At 45.1% G+C, this 19,261-nt stretch overlaps 1 protein-coding gene across 10 annotated transcripts in view; it reads left to right on the forward strand.

Moving 5' to 3' along the window:
- mast4 (microtubule associated serine/threonine kinase family member 4) overlaps positions 1-19,261 on the forward strand; it is a 115,008-nt gene that overhangs the window by 34,608 nt on the left and 61,139 nt on the right. For 2 of the 10 annotated variants that reach the window (XM_023795737.2, XM_023795753.2), the window contains exon 1: positions 6,230-6,377. The exons of 6 other annotated variants lie outside the window; for them this stretch is intronic. In XM_023795737.2, coding sequence (XP_023651505.1) covers positions 6,339-6,377 — 39 coding nt within the window. In that variant the 5' untranslated portion in view covers positions 6,230-6,338. Of the gene's footprint in view, positions 1-6,229; positions 6,378-16,084; positions 16,199-19,261 lie in introns of those variants that run through there. 2 more of the 10 variants (XM_023795728.2, XM_023795743.2) reach the window with 1 other exon arrangement.

A 19,261-nucleotide genomic window follows, 5' to 3' on the forward strand; every position in this document is an offset into this window, starting at 1 on the left:
GTGAGTCTCGACACACCCGGAGTGAGGAGGACGTGTTAGAAGTGCGGGGAGAAGGTCTAAATAAGGACATGACCGCTTGCTTTAGGAAGGAGGTTCTCTTTGAATGCTGGTAGTGGTGCATCGTGGGACACCATTATCTTTGTTCCTAGAACCCCCCACCCTTACCCGATTTCCTCTTGCCCCTCCACGTTCAAGTAAATGTCATTAATGTCAGTCTCTCATTTGAGATCCTTCTGGCGCCAGCATGGAGAATCCTCACGCAGGAGGTGTCGAACAGAAGCTGAGGCCCCACGGAGGGGGGAGGGAGCAATTGCCAAGGCAGGGATAAATAGGCTAAAATTTCCCCACATACAATGGGGTTGGGGGGGCCCTTTGTGTTTTCGCTTGCCGGCATCCTGTTTTGCTAATTCTGCACATTCCACGTTCACATGCAGAATTAGCGACTGCGGATGTGAATACTTTGCCACGACGGTGCTCATGACTCGTGCCGTCCACGATTCGCGCTCATCTGAATTATCAACGGGTCACTTCTGTTTTTGCTTCGTGGTTGGGTGCTGTGAGGGCCGTGACTGCTGAGATCCTCCTTAAGACGCAGGTCATGTGCGACAAACATTGCAGACGGCTGTGCTCGGATAAGCACTTTTTTTTTTTTCTTTTCTACCCCAACATGCAGTTAAGAGACAGTGGTAATCACGCTCCATCTGCAACTTTAATGCCCTCTATGTTTATTCTCTGTAACCCCCCCACCTTTTGGTCTGTGATATTTCCGCTCATTTCATAAAGACCGTCTTTCAGGTCAGAGATTATCGGTACCAGGCTTGCACACACTGACCTGTGGGGTGACCCACGTATAAGAGACCAGGGGGTGAATGTGTGGGATATGTAAAGCATGGGTTTTGTAGGTCTTGTATCTCTTTGTAGCCTTTGACTGTGAGTTTATCAGACTTGAATTGGGAGTCTTTGGTTTGTGGTGCTATTGAATGACATGTTTTAGGTACATTACACTGTTGGACTGTAGGTTATAAACACTGCATGCTGAAGATGGATGGAAGATGCAGGGTGACACAACAGGTTGTTATGTAATTATGGTGATCATACAGGCAGCATTTCTCCAGAATGTTCTGGCCTCCACACTGGCTGAGGTACCCTGCGAGCTGATGTACAGCGTCTTGATGGATTCTCAGAATGGCCACGGTGGATCAAGTAGCCAGGTGTCTGTCAGGAAGTCATGCTGGTGGCATGCTGGGGGACTGAAGCGGGAATAGAGCCATGGGTGGACGTTTCACACATTATCTTCGACAATGACTGCTGTTATTTTCTCCTGGTTAAAAATGGCTGCAGGTTATTGGCGTTCCCACTCATGGCGTGTGATGGTGGGGTATCTTTTAGGAACCCTGAAGTATCTGCAGCTTGGATATAAGTACAGGGCCCTCATCGCCCCTCATCAGACAGAGTTCTGATGGACTTTGTTACCCTGCTGTAACAGCCTCATTGGAAGCCCCCACCTTGTGTTCAGAGGATTAATAACAGCAAACTCTTCATAACCTGACTTTTTAAAAATGCCTGACGCTAATCCCTCTGGATTCTCCTTGCTGTAACCTATCGTTAGCGCCCGTTGCCGGCTGTGGCGCCTTCATGTTGAGCAGGGCCTGTGCTACCATATGCTACCTTGGTGCATCTGAACGTTCAGTATTGTAGGATCTCAGTACACTGTGCTGTCATTTGTGAAGCACACAAATTTACTACGAGTGCTGAGTCTGTAATATCAATACATACAATACGCACAGAAGAAAAAGGTATAGGAAAGGGGGGGAAGCATTATTAATAAATGAGGCATTAAGACAGGCTGTTGCAGATGAAGCCAGTGAATTTAACAGGCGCTGAACGATTCGCTCAAAGTAACTCATCCCGAGGGGCGCGAAACGGCGTCGACTGCATATCTCACAGCCCTAGTGCTGTAGATGTTTAATCTGTTGCATCGAAAAATGACTGCGGTCTACGTAGCTGCGTGCCTCCTCCCGTTTCAGTCCTTTAGTCTGCCTCCTGAGAACAACAGCTTGTAGTCTGGCATGAATGTTAACCTTCATGATAGCGGTGTGATGGTCGGCAGGGTGTGCGCGCGCAGCGTAACCACTATCTACGTTTGTGTTTAGGCATGTGTTGTTAAATGTCATTTTTATTATTATTTAGTATTAATTTATTAGTGTTATAATAAAATCCATCGTTTTTATTGTTTTGTTGTATGTATTACTAGGACACACCTTTTATTCCTGACTATATTTTATACTCTTTACACATTTAATGGGATATTAAGTGCTCAATCTCTAATTTCCTACTTCCGGGGACCTCGTGTCTCCTACCGGAAGGGCATGGTGCATGTCTGGCGTGTCTGACTCAAGCCCAACCTCCACCCATAACCTTAGAACAGTGCAGTTTGATTCTTGGGGTTTAAAAATGGTGAACCCACTCCTGCTCTCGCGTATGTATGCAGCCACGTATTCAGCACTTTCCACTTCATGGAACTCGTTATCATTAAATGTACAATATATCCATTTTACCTCTGGGTTTTGGAGCTGACTCTAGTCGAATGAGATTTTCGCCCTCGCGCTGTCAGGTTCACCTCGGCGCTAAGCAGCTTTGACAAATGGCTACTCTTCATCCCCCCCTCTTCCTTTAACGGTCATCTGTTTTACCCCCAGTGTGTCTGCTCTTATGACTTATCAGTATGTCACCATGATAGAGCATGACAGAAAATCAATACCCCTCTTCAGAAAGATAACGCGTAGTGGCCTCGGCATTAAGGCTTTGTCCATGTGAATTCACTTCGATTATTGCTGGCAGCATATAGCTTCACCAGCCTGACATAAGCATGGGTGAGTCACGTGTCTGAGCTACGCATCTTTCGCGTTCATCAAGTTGCACTCACTTACTGACTTTATATGCATTTTTTTTTACCCTCCCATTTGCCCAGTTCTGTTCCAATATCTTAAACGTGGGTGGACAGCACAGGTGAGGAGTTTGTGTGGTGTGTGTGTGTGTGTGTGTGTGTGTGTGTGTGTGTGTGTGGCCTGTCAGGGTCTTTGCCAGTGCCGGGGGGGTTGCTAGGCCAGTAGACATGTGGGGTTTAAATTGGCCTGTTCAGAGCCCATTTCCCAGAACTACAAACTGCCATTGTGCTGTTTTTCCTGGAGAAGGTGTGTGTGTGTGTGTGTGTGTGTGTGTGTGTGTGTGTGTAACTACTTTTTGCCTATACAGTGGTACCTCGGTTCTCGAACGCACTAGAACTCGAATTTTTTGAAAGTCGAACAAACCAGTTCTGAATATCAGAAGTCGAACCGACTAATGACAACAACCAGCTGATCACATGGGGATCCCACACGAGGTTAACGAGGGGGCGTGGCACACGGAAGGAGCGGACGATCGGGACAGGACAGGGGTAATGTTGGGATAAGATCTTTATCGTTTTGGAAGCCATTAAGAAAAAAATGCTCTTGTTTTTTCTTGTTCGTTTTGTGTTTAAAAAACAAAAACAAAACACATTTCGGTGTAATTTTGGGGGGCCGGGAAACAATTAATTGGTTTTCCATTATTTCTTATGGGAAAAATTTGATCAGAACTCGAACTTTTTAGGATTTGATCCGGAGTCCGGAACAGATTAAGTTCGAGAATCGAGGTACCACTTTATCTTTAAATCAACCACCACTCAATGTAGTATACAGTCAGGATTGGATAATAAACCAGCCCATACAGTTACATCAGAATGGTCTTTTAGTGAATGTTGCATGATGTCATTGAGTAGATACCTGAGCAGCCTGTATTGTTCTACAGAACAAACTCTGTGTTTGTAAATGAAAAATGAGTCTCCTCTCAGATTTTGTTTACCTCCTAGTTCTGCTTCTGTAGTGAGAGGTTGAGTCTTGGGGAGCTGTAGTTCATCTGCTCATTAACAGCAGCTTGCGGCAAAATCCTTTCACTGTTTATTGATGGCTTCCGCTGGGACAGACTGGATGATTTGTGCTCTCCTTGTGATTGCCTTGGGATCACAGTGCCCATCGTCACTCCCAGATCCAGGCCTTTGTGTGTTTGGAATTTCTGTAATTCTGGGGGATTTACAGTGGAGGGGTTCCTGGTTCTGGGGGAACATTGCCCTCATTAACTCATCGATGCATTATTCAAGGGTGGCCAGCTCACCTGACCTGGCAGTCTGCCCTGTGTCCGTCATCTCCAGCGGAAATCACAAGATGCCCGTGTCTTCAGAAAACAGCCCTGGCCCTTGTGCACCATGGAAACAGGCAGCCATGTGGTGTACCGTGTCCGCTGGCTTTGTTTCAGTTAAGAAGCTGTAAGTATAAAAACTCTCCCTTAAGAGTAAAGTAATACAGACGCTCCACTACTTACGAACATTTCAAGTTATGAACGGCCGTTCGGAATGTAACTCACTCGTAAGTCGTTATTCGACATCATTTTAAGGGTATCTGCAAGTACAAAGAACTAGGATGCTGGGAATACACACGTTGCGCTGCTGCTTCTGTACTAGGCGGAATTGGCGTGCAGAAAAAAAATTGATATTGCGGACAGGTAACCGGGAGCCCAACGAACACAATTTGGACTTTTCGTTCATATGTCTGAAAGTTCGTAAGTAGAGGAGCGTCTGTATAGACATTTTTTTTTTTTAATCCCTCTCATGGCTTGTTTTTCAATCTCAATGCAAACCAGTCTGGCACATAAAGCCGAGCAGCATTCAGGCCACAGCAGAGATGGATCAGTGTATGTGACACGGCTGTCGCCCTCATTCCGAGGCTAGTGCTGACGGAATCTCGACTGGGGTCTCGCTTCCTGAGCACCCCCCGCACACGCCCATGTTTCCTGGCGCATTGTCTGTTTCTCAACTAAATGATTTCCAGGCAGTTACACGTTGGTCATTAAGTCTGAACAGGGTGTCAAAACAATCAAATGAAGTGTGGAGATTGAGATGTGCTCTGTTGATCACATTTTCTGTAGTGAACTTTGAGATTTACCGGATTCCCTTTTTTATTCATGGCTTGTATTATGGAAGTGTGTGTGGTGGGGGGGCAGTTAGTCCCTTGCAACCTTTGGTTTTTGATCATGTTGCTTCTTTATATGCTTCATTTCCTCCTCCAGGTATCACAGTTAAATGGAAAGGATATTGTTTCTCAATCTAGGGAGATCAGATCAGACTGTTTAGACTGTGATCACCCTCCAGTCTTACTTGCCCCCCGTTGTCCTGGCATGGATCATGGATACTGGTGTTCAGTAGCGCATCCTGAGCCAGGCTGGGGTGGGCTGGGCGCAGGGGGGGGTTGGGATACTTAATATTCACTGGGTGGTGGCGGCAAATTGGAATGAGGCGACGAGAGAGCTGAGGGAACGTGCGTGGAGTTGGACCACGAGCTTGGCGGATGAAAAGCTTTGCTTTTGCAAATGCCGATAATTTGTATTGCGCTGGCTGGTTTGTAGCTGGGGTAGGGGGAGGGGGGTCCCTGATTATTCTTCAGGCTGGCGTATTCTGGGGAGGGTGTCGTTGCGTGCCATGCCTGAAATTGGCACCAGGCGTGCGTTTATGTAAATGAATGAATTTGTAGGTCTCATTGGTGCTATGAGAGAGCCAAAAGCTTTGGGGTTTGTTTTCTAACTCTTGGGAATGTTGTGGGGGGGGGGGGGGGAGTGGCTGGTGTTGGTTATTTTTCGTCTCATCTCCGAGGGAGGTTGTCCATGGGGAACTGTCTGCCCAGCTGTGCCACCCCCCCCACGTAATGCTGCTGCTGTTAAGCTTCCTGCCCCAAGCACAGCTGCTGTCCCCATGCAGTGTCAGTGCTCCTTCTCCCCAGCGGCTCTGAGCACCTTTGGGGGTGGGCTGGGCTGGGGTCCGGGAGGAGGAGTGAGGCTGAGTGTCGGCCGTCCGCGGGCTTGCAGGATGCCAGCTGCATTGTTGGCTGAGCCGCACAGACACGGGGCAGGATTTCCTCCTTTTCTCACGGTTGCCCATGGCTCCTCTGGGGGTGGGGGTGGGGGTGGGGGGGGGGGGCTCGTGCACCACCCCCTGCCACAGCGCTGAATCAGAGCTTGCTGTGTCTCTCTCTCGCTCTCTCTCTCGCTCTCTTTCACTATTCTGAAGTTAGAGAGGAAACCCACGGAGGTGGTAGTTGGTGGGGGGGGGGGGGAGAGTAAGTGTCAGCTGACTTTCCCGCTCCAATCAGACACACCGTCATATAAGCACTGAGCAGCTGCGGGGCTCAGAATTAGCGTGGCGGATCTGGCAAGGCAGTGCAGCATGGCTGTCCGGCGACGGGAGGCAGCTGGGGGAGCCGTGAGGTAGCATGGACGAGTCCAGCATCCTGAGGAGGCGGGGGCTGCAGGTACGGATAAGGGGGGGGGGGGGTGATTCGGTGTGACGCCTGCCGCCGGCAAGTCCAGCGGCTTTTCTGCATCGCTATCCGGCTGTGTGGGGAGCTACAGCTCTCAGCGCGTATAACACTCGGGAACTCAAGTTTTTCCAGCCCGTTGGTGAGGGCATTCAGCTGCTGGGCTTTTTGCAATTTGCATCCTTAGATAAGAGTCTGTCGGTGCATTTGTGGACGTTCTGTAGTTTGTAGAGTCATACCCCACTGTGGTGGAATTGGATTAAGTGTATGTGTGAAATGATTTGTCTCCGAGTGTGAACAATTGTTGCTGGGAGAGAGCAATAGAGTAGTTAATGCTGTGATCTGTGTGTGTTTCCCCCTTGTTAAATCATTTAGATGACTTGCCATTGGCGCTGAATCGGTGTGTTTTTGTTCAGCTTTGTCAGCAGTGCTTGTCTGTGACACCGCCAGGCTGGTCAGAGTGATTGTTGAGCTGTCGTCAAAGTCTGATCACGACCGTAACAGTGATCATCTGTTGAGATGAGCTGCACTTTTTTTTTTCTGCTCGTGTATCACGTCTAACAAAGGCAGGTGGTGCAACGGTTTTAGAGGGTAATAGGACATGGTTTCAGTAAGCTAAAGGAGAATGGACTTTTCACTGCCAGCCGATGCCCTTAGCGATTGAGATGTCCGTTAATAGGCAGTCTTATTTTCTTTGACCTCTGGAGGAGCATTTCATTCATTCAGAGTGAGGGTTACAGCGATGTCTGACTAGGGGTCATTGTTGTCAAAGGGCATTCGAGGTCGGCAAAACGCTCAGCTGGCATTTTTGCAGAGTTTACAGTTTGATTAGTTGTTTGTTTTGAAAGTTCCGCTCGCTCATTAAAATTTAAGCACCTTTTTATGTTTCAGAAGTAATTGTCTCATAAATTAGAAGGTTATGCCTGCTAGTCTGAGATTGTGATAAAGGAGCATTTATTTCGTTTGAACAAACTGAAAGCAGCAGTTCGACATTTTAAGGTTATTACTTCCCCTCTCTAATTATGAAATTTGAATTTGAAATTTAGCTTTGTTGCATGCTGTCAAATCCCAGGTTTAGATGCCAAGCAGGGTTTTCTTCTAGGGCCCATTAACGCCTCCCAAAATGGCCGTGGGCATTTATCGCGGGCAGCCAAACTGGAAATGGCAAGAGACCCCCGTTAATTAGCTACCGCTCCCCTGCTTGTGTGCTTTCAGCTTCTGAAGGGGAGCACGACGTCCGGCTTCTCTCTTTGCATCTCGATGGCCTGTGTTTCATAGAGTTTTTGAGAGGAAAACTGCCCCCCCCCCCCCATCCCCCACTGCAGCAGGGTTGGGGGCCTTATCTTATAGCTTGGAGCAGTGAAAATGAGTGTCAGGTATAAACAGAAAGTTTATTTGAGCCGCAATAAAATTAGTTTTAAACTGGATTTTGCTTTAGGTTCAACAGGCAACTATTTAGATCAGGAGTGGGCAATCTTCTCTGCAAAGGGCCGGTGTGTATGCAGGTTTTTGGGAGAACCTGTAGGTCAGCTGTTCAAACCCAGGTGTGAGGACTCTTCAGCCAGTCAGTCCTCTAATTAGTAATCTAATTACGGAGTTTCAGCAAAAACCCGCATACACACCGGCCCTTTCTGTATAAGATTGTTCACCCCCGATTTCAAATGATGGGGACAATATGGCCGACCACGTCCAGGTGTACGGATGTGCCCCTGCCCTCCCGTTCTTCAGTGACCATTTAGTCACCACAATTGTGATTTGCTCACTTTTACATCTTTTAATTCTGTGTTGCAAATAAAGACCTCCTGCATGTAGGTGGTGTTCACTTTGGTAAGTCTTTGCTGCTGCTGAGCTTAGTGATGGTGGCACTTTCTTTCGGTGTGGGAAAGCACAGGGCCCCCCCCCCCCCCCCCGAGGTCCGTGGCGTATGTCTGGGACTGGCTGTAGTATAGCTGACAGGTTGCATATTCACACCACCAGTACAGTACATTGATGTTTTGGGATAGCCTGCCTTTCTCCTCTTTTATTAAAGAAGCAGAAAAGATCTGTAATGAGTAATGTGTTGTTTATTAAAATTGTCCTTTGAAGCTTGTTTTTGCGGCTGTGTTTGAGTGTACGCCCCGGGTTCACCAGAGGTTGACTGCAGTCTAGCAGCAGCAGAGCCACCGGGGATTGAGCTAACTGGTGGCTTTTCTGTGGATGAGATCACAGGATGCTGTCATGGCACTGGAGGCACTTTCACCTCCGTGCCTTTGCAAGTCTAATCACGACCCCACTGACCGCACGTGAGCGCAAGTGATGCGCGAAGCCCTGTGAGACTCATTCCGGCCACTATCGGCTGCGGGCTGCTGCAGCCAGAACCTTTGAAGGCATTATAAACAGGTGTCAATGGAGCAACCCAAATAAAGCATGTAGCTCAGTCTAGAGGATGCACTCATTGGTCAGAAGTTATACGGTCACATTTGTGATTGGAATTGCAGCAAAACAGTTTAGCTCAGTGTCAAACACATACTCACTAGGTGCATATTAAAATTGGCCCTGAATGAATTTGGGGTTGACTGTTGTGAATCTCAGAACTGCGCTGATTTCTCTGACAAAATTGTGTTACTCAGATTTATTTCAACCCAACCCACAGAATTACTATATTAGAGAACAATGTGTCAGTCATGGTCTTTGTCTTCTATTCGTTTAGATGATTTAGCTTCTGCCGTCTTATGAAGTCTTGAACTTATATACTACTTTAATAATAGTGAAGAGTCTGCAGTCATGCCGGTAGGAATTCCACTTTTCTTTCACGGCCCTCGTGAACCGATGAAGTGGATGGCCCCGCATGTTAATGTTCTTGGGCTTGACAGTTTGCCTGATTTATGTTGCCGTAAGTTTGCTGAAAGTTGGGAGCAAATCGCTTCCACCTAGCACACGCACTCGTGGTTTTTCTTTTTCCCTCCCCCAGTCAGTACGGGCACTCATTGATTTAAATGGTGTGAATTATAAAAAGGAACAGATGCATTATAGGTGGGGGAGGTAAGGGAAAGGATTTATTTATACATTTTTTTTTCCAGTCAATTGAAAGCGTTGAATTGAATTTTTTGAACTGATAACAGGCTGTGTCTATTGCATATTGGATATAGCCAGCTGACTCTCCGTCCATCCATAATTCCGTCCACTTTCCGTAACTGCTTGCCCAGTGCTGGGTCGCAGGGAGTCTTGCATCTGTCCCAGCTAACATAGGGTTTCACAAATACTGACATTTCGCTGACAACGCGACATGAGTCTTATCAAAACTGAAAATGGTTCCAAGTGAAAGGGCTTTAGGCATCGTTGGTTGTATATCGGTACTCTGGGCTTGGAGCGGCCTGTATACGGTCAGTGTTCAGGTCCAGGGTTGGTCCGGTTTCATGGGAGGTGGTGCTGCATTTGTCTTTGATCATCTATCCTCTATTGTGTAATGTCTGGGTGTACATGGCTGTCAACAGCGAATATATCTACGCGTGGGGCTGGCGTAATCCTATTGCATTCCGGAATTCTGTCTCATCATGTACTCTGCTTTTCTGCATTCCGAATATCCGAGCCACTTCCCTTCAAGGATGTGGAAACGTTTATTGTGCGAGTGGTTGTCGTAGTATTGAGCTCTGCTGGGTATGTCTGTGGTAGCGATTGTTTACCGTAGCCAGGCTCAACCAGTCGGGGAAGTTGTGGCCGGTTGGTGGTACTCCTGCATGACGGCATTACCGTGGTACACCGCACAAACGCTGAGCAGCACAGGCCTCCTGCCAAGAAGCAGAACAGTGCTTTGTGCTTCTTAACCAACAAAACCACTAAAGCAGAAGTGAGACATTCATGAAATTCTAATTTCAGGGTGCCGGGATGGGGTGAGGGTGGGATTAAAATAAATGAAAACGAACAAATCCAGCCTATATGCTCTGCTCATCTCCCGCTAAAATCAGTTAAGACTGATGTGGGAAAATGTTACCTGAATTTTAAAGAGGTGCCAAGAATAAATTAGTGGAGATGTGCATGTTTCGTTCACGATATTCAGAAATCGCGTTTGCTTTCTGTGGCTCTCACTCTCAAGGCACTGATGGTCGCTGTCTCTGGTTGCTGACTCTCTCTGATTGGTTGTATCAAACTTCATACAGGTGCCAAGAGTGGGTGAATAGGACTGGCTTTGTCTAACCTTTTGCTGTTACCCTTGAATGCCTGTTTTACTCATGGGAAGGGGGGTTGGAATTATGGAATTTTAACATGGCTGTGCTGATGGGGTCATGGGTATGGGCTGATCCTGACTCTCAGAAGGTATTAGGATCATTAAAAAAAAAATCTCTCTGCTTGTAATTCCCAGTTTATAAAATGCAATTTTACACTGCTATCTTAATTCATTGGACAGTATCTTCAATTTCTATATTCATCTGCAGTGCCTGCTTATCTGGGAGCTCCAATGGACAGCAAAAAGATTTTCATTCCAGTTAAGTCGTTTATGTAGTAATTTCAGATATGCTGTATATACATTTTTGTCAGTGAATCACTGTCTGATTGCAGTTTGTTTTCTGCAGTTATTTTTGGGCATATAGTTTAAATGCAATGTAGCTTTACCAAGTCTGTCTCCTGGGTCATACAAGCTGTGTTTCATAACGTCACTACAAGTGCTTTTAAAAGCTGAGACATGCAGGACCTTTCCGTAACCACAGCCTCCTCAGAGTCAGCTCGCCACGCACCGAGGTTGAGGGTGTGTGACTCCAGTATCTAAAAACTGCTCGCAAATAACAGTGTGTGTATTTTGGAGGATAGTCTTCAAGTAGGTCAGGATTTCAAAATGGTTTAGGCCAAGAAAAACAAGCTGCAGTGCCTTTAAATACATGCCCTCCAGCGTAACCTTGAACCGTAAGAGTGAAATGTGACTGTGGTCTTTTTATTTACGGTTCACCATACTGACAGTGCATTGCTCTGCTTCCCTAAACTTACACGGCGCTCAGGTGCCCAGATGAATCCTGTCTCTTCCCATCCTCTGACTGGCTCCTTATCGGTCATGCTGCCGCCGCCCCTTCCTTGTTTTATCTGCCGTTAATACGCTGCACTCCCAGAAGTGTCACGTACGAGCCGTGTTATTGTCGGGGGATCCCTCCATGTGCGGCTGATGACGAGAGGATGTCGAATTAAACCGGAAGTAATGTGATTTAGCAGCAGGGTCCGTTTGTGCGGGTGAGCTGTTTGGGTGAAGTGGGATTATATCAGTTGATCTGGTCAAAATTCCGGCTGCTTGTATTTGTAGGCCGGTTAGTGTTCCTCATAACTGATCAAAATGATAAAAACAGGAATATAAACCTCAAAAGACTTTTCAAAATGAAAAGCCGGAGGTCTTTTTTGTATAATTGGGAGCACTAGTGAAAGCTGAGGTTAAAGTCCAGAATGAGAATTAAGCCCTGTTCTTTCATCCCTTTAAGTTCCCAGATGTTTTGAAGCTCAACTAGTAATCTGTATGAATTTAGTGTCAAACCAATTCATATTGTGCATTTATTTCACTTTTTACCTTAATGTACAGAATGTAAAGTCACCCGATCCCATATGTCCCCAAAAAGCTGCAGATTCAGGATGTTATTAGCGTCTTCTCATTTCATAGTCAGGTTTAAAAAAAAAAAAAACGGAAGACTGCTCCATATGTTAGCATTTTACAGATCACTAAACTGTAATTATATTATTTTTTAGTGATTTTAATATGCTTGTTTTCTCCAAAGACTGAAACAGCCGTTAGCTCTGCGAGTAACTTGAGATAGGACATAATGTTCATAACAGACCTGTGTAGTAAAATTATTACACTGATACTGAATGCAGTACTGAATTTCACTCTTAATGTGTTGGTCACTGCGAGTTTAGCCTAAATGGAAGTGAATATGTGGCCATACTTGAGGCTTAGCTGCTAGTTGTCAGTCAGTGGTAGTGTTACACCATTAAAGCCCCCGGTTTGACCTTTTCCGCACTTTTAAGTGGGGTTTTGTAAAGAAGCTGTGGTTCCCGCTGTCTTTCAGGTTATTGTCATGGATGTCTTCATTCCAATTTGGGCTTAACTGTGAGCTTGAAAAGCATTCATAGCTTCAGTATTGGGAGGAATGCATATTTTATTATCTAGTTTATAAAAAGTATTTTGCCCTCTGCGTGTTGTATTTATTCTTAGGTAGTGTGGTAAACAAATTCTAGATTGTATCATAAAGCTGTTAGTCGATATTATTATGACTGGTCAGATCTGTGCATGCCAAGATCATTCCTGATACTGTATGTTGCATTGAATTTAAAGTGACTGCCTTTGATGGATTTGTGATGAATTAGTGTGAAATAGTGCTAAAGAATTGTACTTAATAGTTTTTTTTTTTTTTTAAGTTTTGTAGAAGTTTGTTATATGCAGCGGATCCATTCATAGGAGGCCAGTGAGCTTTGGGCTTTCATATTCAAATGTCCAACTGTAAACCAGCTATAAGTCTCCACAAGCCGTTGAAATGAAATTTTCAACAACTTGTTTTTCCACCCCCTCCTCATGGTTCTACATTTCAATTTTCACACCAAAGGAAAGACGTTATCGGTTTGCCGGGAGCCTGATGGAATGAGGTGACTTCCAAAGATTTGCCAATATCTTGAGACCCTTTTATTGACTCGAGACACTATCTGATTGTCTTTTGTTTATTTGTATTCACTCCATGACAGACCCTCGCTATCTAACTGGTCAAGGCTCAGATAATCTAGCAGTATGAGTACCGCTCTTGGCAAACGTCACACGCTCACTTATCGGTCCTCTCCCCAGCGAGTGGGAGCACACGTGCAGAGTCGCCTGAAATTGATTGGGGACGAGGTGGCGATATCTACGCATGACCTGCTGCCATGTTTCCCGATGGTACCATTAACCGCAGTATCTCCTTCCGGGATTAAGCCCTCATATTTCACGTCCAGTAGCTCCATAGTAGAGGGAGAATGAAACTCTGAAGTCAATCAGTGATTGGAATGGGCTTTTCTGAAGCCAGCGATGCTTCGAGGGGCTGGGGGCGGTGGCGACAGCGCAGTAATTTGTTCAGCATGCGTCTGCCTTGAATTTCATATTTTTGAGCAACTGTATGAAATTGTACATTGCATGAATTGATTAAATTCTGGAATAGGTTTTAAAATTTCCAGACTATGCTCATTTCCATTTGAACAAACATGTCCTGGAACAGCAGTATGCATTCTTTATGGATGTTTTATAGAGGCAGTTGTTGCTGGATGCTTTTTTGTTTGTTTGTCAACAACTCATCTATGAAGATTCGTTTTGAGAACAGACAAAACTTGTCAGACGTTTGCACTTTGCAACCGTTGTGATGTTTTCACTCTGAAATGCTATGGAGAGTGAATGGGTGGTGCTGTGTAATACAAATGTTAATATTTAGGGTTCTGAATTATTTTTCTGTATTTTTTTTCCCCCTCTCTGTTTCCCTTTTGTTTTGAACGTGACATGCTGTGAAATCCATTGTCTGAAACGTAGCACCATCCCATTAGATGGGACACAATCTTTCCCCCACAGAATGTATTGTTGTTCTGGAAAAGTCCGGCCCCATTATTCCAGAGGCCCTTTAAGCAGACAGTTGATAAATATGTCACACCCCACCTCCATTCACATGGAAAGCTGAAGTGCCTCACCACATGGATCAGAAGGCATCCCACCCTTTACCGTAGAGATTGCCTTTCCCTCCGTGGATAATGCAGGGATCGATGGCGGGGGGGGGGGGGGGGGCATGTTACGTGCTCTCGCAGCGGCTGTGTGTTTTGGTTTTTTTTGTGCTCCTGTGTAAGCAGTGGAAAAATCGCTTTGCATGCATCACGCGCTACACACTGACCAGCAGCAGCTTCCTGACCAGCAGCAGCTTCCTGACCAGCGTGGCCTTCATCTCACCCTTGTATATTCCCCTCCAGAGTTGGGACGCGCTCCTTAAGGCACAAGGCGGGTTTTTTTATTTTATTAAAATTTTTTTTGCCTGTTTCACGTCCTTGTGTACAGAAGTTTTTAATTGAATCTAGAGCTGCAGGGAAGCTGCTCTGACAGAAGGGCTGATCTGAATGCTCTCCAGTGCTGCTTTGTGTTTAACTTTGTGTGCGCCAAATGTGCCTGAATACCAGGTCCTCGCTAGAGTTTCTTAAATGGGGAAGTGGGCCCCGGCTGGCTAGCTGGCTAACGTGCTTAACTTCACACCCCTGCGTTCGGCCACCACGGCTTGCTGAATGCCCCCTTTATGTCTTTCTTACCATTCCTACCAGAACCCGCTGGCGAATAACATGAGTCGTGCGTGTGGAGGAGTCATGTATTTCCCGGATGAATGGCAGCTGTTTCAGGGATGAGGAGACGTGTTGAAACCTAAAATGACAAACTTGGTGCTTCTCTGATGGCGTGTTTGTATACAGTGAGGAGATCTTTAAATGCAGCCAGGCTGTTCTTTGCTGGGGGGGGTCTAACCTGCTGAGCTATTCATGTGTGTGAAACACAAAATAGGTAAACATCAGTGTTTGTTCTGAAACAGTAGTGCAACGGTGTTTTTTGGTCTTAGACCTTGACTTGTCTCTGCTCAATGTTTCCTTGTTTCCTATCGTATGATTTAAATATAATTTAATGATAATTTACCATGGTTCCAAAGACAGATGCATTTATTTTAGTGACATCAGCAATTATGCGATCTCCGTGAAAAACTTTTTAAAATAATTTTGTTTTTAGATAAAATGTTCGTTCCAGGTAAAGGGACTTCTACATCTGCTTGTTAAGGACTTTGATGTCATTAGGCCTCTTAAAAGCCACCGTTCAGTGAGTCATTAACCTTGATGAAGAGCTTATAGAAAATTAGCCCTCAGCTCCATCTCCATCTGCTTTGAGAATATCGATGCTTGGCAGTACGAAAGACTGGACTTGCTGAGCGATGTACAGACGGTTCTTTTCAGTACCTATCAAGGGTATCCAACTGCAGTTCACCCAAGATGATGCTGCCCTCGCTGTGATGGGCTGATAGGGGCATGTGTGCATGCAGACTTTATTCGCTGTTCTGTTCAGTGTACATACTGCTCTTGCAGAGAACAATCTCAGCCTAGTCTCTTGTCATGTAATGAGGAATTTTCTGCATTTGTCTGAAGTCTTGTTACTGATCCATCCTAAAACCCCCAACCTGGTCTCTGAAGGCATCCCTGGAAAGGAGACTGGAAATTCACAGGCGTCGATGTGTGGGCGAAATTATCAACAACATATGTTGTACTAAAATGCCAATATGGTGAATATGAGTGCACACCCCCCATTAAAGCTATCAATTTGTTCAACTATACTGTATAGGTGTTTGGTATTATGGCTTTATTAAATTATGAAATTATGAAAAACAAATGGTTTGGTTGTCGTGCCTCATTTGGTGCTTTAAAGGGTGTATGAAGAGTCGGTCTGAAGTGTGATCTGTTGAGCTTGTGTGATCAGTAAGGGCACAGTGCCCTTAATTTAGCCTGCCGAGCTCTGAATGCTCTCCTGCTGCTTAGTAACAAACAGCCAATGTTGTGTTGTGTGTATGTTTACACCCTCACGTGCTTTTACTGCCTGCATCAGGATAGCAACTCCAATTCCAAATAAACTAAAAAAAAAAAAAAACACGCATCAAATCTATTTTCTCCTGAATTACTCCAAGCCTCCTTGGTGATATCCTTATATAGTCTGATGGCTGGTCATGTAGTTGGTGCGCAAACACTGACATTCACAAATGCCGCGTCAGGAAGCTTCCCCCGAGGGCTTCTTCTTCAGGAAGTCCGCCGCGATTTTCAAGCGCTTTTACCGATTAATCGTAAGTCACTTCACTTCTCAGATACTATTCAGACAGTAGGTTTGGTGTCAGACAAATTTGTACTTAGTCAGACGAGCTACTGAACTAACCTGCCTATAAACTTTTGTATAAATGTGTAACAACATTATTTTAGTGTATTGCACTATTACAGTTATGTGTGTACAGTGTGGGCAAAATATCACTTGTTTGCTGTGTTTGACAAAAAGTTACTAAAGCGATGCCTTTTAGGGAACTTACCGAGATTTAACTGTAGTGGGTAAATGGGTCATTTTTGCTGAGGACTAAATATACAAACTGGGACTGTCTGCTATAAATATGACTCTTCATTTTACCTTTTCTTTCCACGTGCCATGTCTGTACCTTCCTAGGTTATACTGGGGGCGCTGCTCAGCCAGTCTAAGACTGAGCAGGTGAATGGAAAAGCCTAGTTCTGTATTTCTGTCTCTTATCACATTTTCATTGAACATGCACTCGAAAGGGATTTTTTATGTAAAATGAATGTGACGCTTTTGCGTACTGGCAGGCCCATGTCCCCTTTCAGCTGTTCTGCCTGCTTCTGGTGGCTGTTTCCCTCTCATTAATTATTCACAGATGAACTTTCGCATAAATCCTGAACGTGGGGCTGTTGGAAGCCATTCATCAGCATTAAGGCTGGCCTTCGCTCTCTGTACCCACACAGTGTGAGGCCTCTTGCTGCCTTACTGCTACATGATATTCTCAAGAAGGTCTGTCTGCCATTTGGAGTCTGACTGGAGGCGGCTCAGTTCGTTAGTAGTCACGGGTACTTGCTCTGATTAAGTCCTATTTTGATGCAAAAATTGGCAGGTGGTGTTGGCCAACTTGAACAAAAGTATCCGGTCAGAGTGTATAATAGATTCTAAAGGGGAATTTGCCATGTAGCTAATAAAACCGTTCAAAGCAGGAAACTTGAGATCCACCTCCCACCCGCATTTGGTGTTTGTTCTGTTGGGTGTGGTTTGGTCTAGTCTGAATCATGGTGTTTGAGATGTGAGTTTTCCAGTTCATAAGACTGTATCTTCTCAAGAACAGTCCAGCCTTGGCAGCTAGTCTTGTTTGTGGTATTTTAAATGAAATGTCCCAAAATTTCATATTAATTGCTCTGTTGATACCCATTGCATGACTTTGTGAAAAAGCCAATGTTATCTTATATTCAGGTTGTTCGGTCGCTTCAGCTGGTAAAATTATGTAAATGATTGCTTACCTCATAATTACCATTTCTGTACAGTATACATCAATAATTACAGATGTCCGTAACTTATGAACTAAGCATCAGTAGTAATTCAGAATCATTAATCGCTCTAAAACACAAATGTTAACAAAGGCAGCGCTCATTTGCAGGAGGGACCTGTCAAGTTTCTGCTACTTGTAGCATCTACCTACAGAGTCTGGAGTTATTTTGTGTTAATGTTGGTTAAACTGGCCCAGAAACTTCTTAAGTGTCTGTTCCCGTATTTAGAAAGCAACACTATTTATGTATATCCCTCTTGCACTACATTCCTCTACAGTTACGCAGTATTTATATTATGTACCAGGTTAAGGGTTTAAAGAGTATGGGTGCAGACGTTGAATGAAGCTGAACTGTTAGATTTGTCTGTTATTTATTCAGAGGAGCTGAAGGACTGCATTACGGTAAAAGATATAGCTGTGGGCCCCCTCACTTCTCCATGTCAACACTGTATGCCCATGTTCCTAATGTCTGCTTGATCTTAGGGTGGGTGAACTACTAAGGAAGGAGGGCAAAATAAAGAGAATTATTAATGAAGCCTCAGGAGAAGGTGGTTTGCCGTTGGCTGGCTTTGATATTGGACCGAAGGATGTCGCCATAGCGACCCCTCTGTGATGCTGGCTTGCTGGAGGGCCTTCAGAGGACAGTCATCCCAGTGCTCAGTGGGGGCTTCACATCAGCACCCCCTGCGGCCATCTGTGTCCGCCTTTCCTATTTCCCTTTCCCATTCTCATATATCACTCTGTACCACCACCCCCCCCCCCGCCCACCCCCACCAGGAATAGTGAGCAGCATTTCAAAAGCCCGTACCTTTCAAGTGAGACTTCAACACGGATTTTTAGAGCATCCCTTCAAAATCTCCAGGCTACTTTTGAAGTTTTGTCATCCCTGTTGGTGTCTCCCATGGTGCACCTTGTCTCTGCTTAGTACAATTATCTCCTATGAATTCTCTTGAGATCCTGTGCTTTTCAAATAGAAATACTGTAGTCATGTACCGAAAAGATGCCGCGAGTAAGAGAATAAATGGCGGAGAAAATGTGAAGTACTTGGTACTGGTCTCTGGAGCACTAATGGGGCAGTACCACATGGTTACTTTAGTCTAGATGATCCTCAAACAGATGTCATCCAGTTAGTGTTTTTTTTATATATGTGGTGTGTTAATCAGAGATGCACCGATCCGATATTTGGATCAGTGTCGATGCCGGTCCAGGCCTATTTAATGGATTGGGTATCGGCCATATGTGTCCGATACTTACTTATTTAGTTTTTGGCAGTCTCTAAAGAGAGCTCCTATTTTGTGTTAAATCTGTTTGCACAGTTAATCACACGACAGCTCTTCCCCATTTTAGATGTATTTTTGCAGCATTTAAGCTGAGCGCTATCGCTGCCACTCAGTTTTTCTGCCACTCAGTGGGTATGAACGCAGTGACTTCCACCTGCTGTGTCATTCACATACTCTTTGCAGTACGAGAAGTGTAAGAACTTTGGATAAGAGGGTGACGATCTGGAAGTATTTTCTGCTTTTAATAGCAACTAGTAGTACAGCGGGCTGCAATCTTTGTAAAAACTAATTTTGAGAGGTGGGAGTAGTGATCAGTGGAAAATCCCACTAAAAGCGCATGCAATTCTATGAGACAATGCAAGTAATATGAAAAATGCAATGGATGATTTGGGGGTCGCTAGCTTGGGCTGTTTTGCTCACATAGAGCAGCTTGTGATACACGAGTGGCTGCTATCGTAACGAAGTGTAAGTGTCGCTGTTGCCAGGGGGAGAAAAATTGTGGGGCATTTTAAGCATTCGCCACTTGCATATACTT

Source organism: Paramormyrops kingsleyae, chromosome 7, assembly GCF_048594095.1.
Source record: "Paramormyrops kingsleyae isolate MSU_618 chromosome 7, PKINGS_0.4, whole genome shotgun sequence".
Classification (NCBI taxonomy): Eukaryota; Metazoa; Chordata; class Actinopteri; order Osteoglossiformes; family Mormyridae; genus Paramormyrops; species Paramormyrops kingsleyae.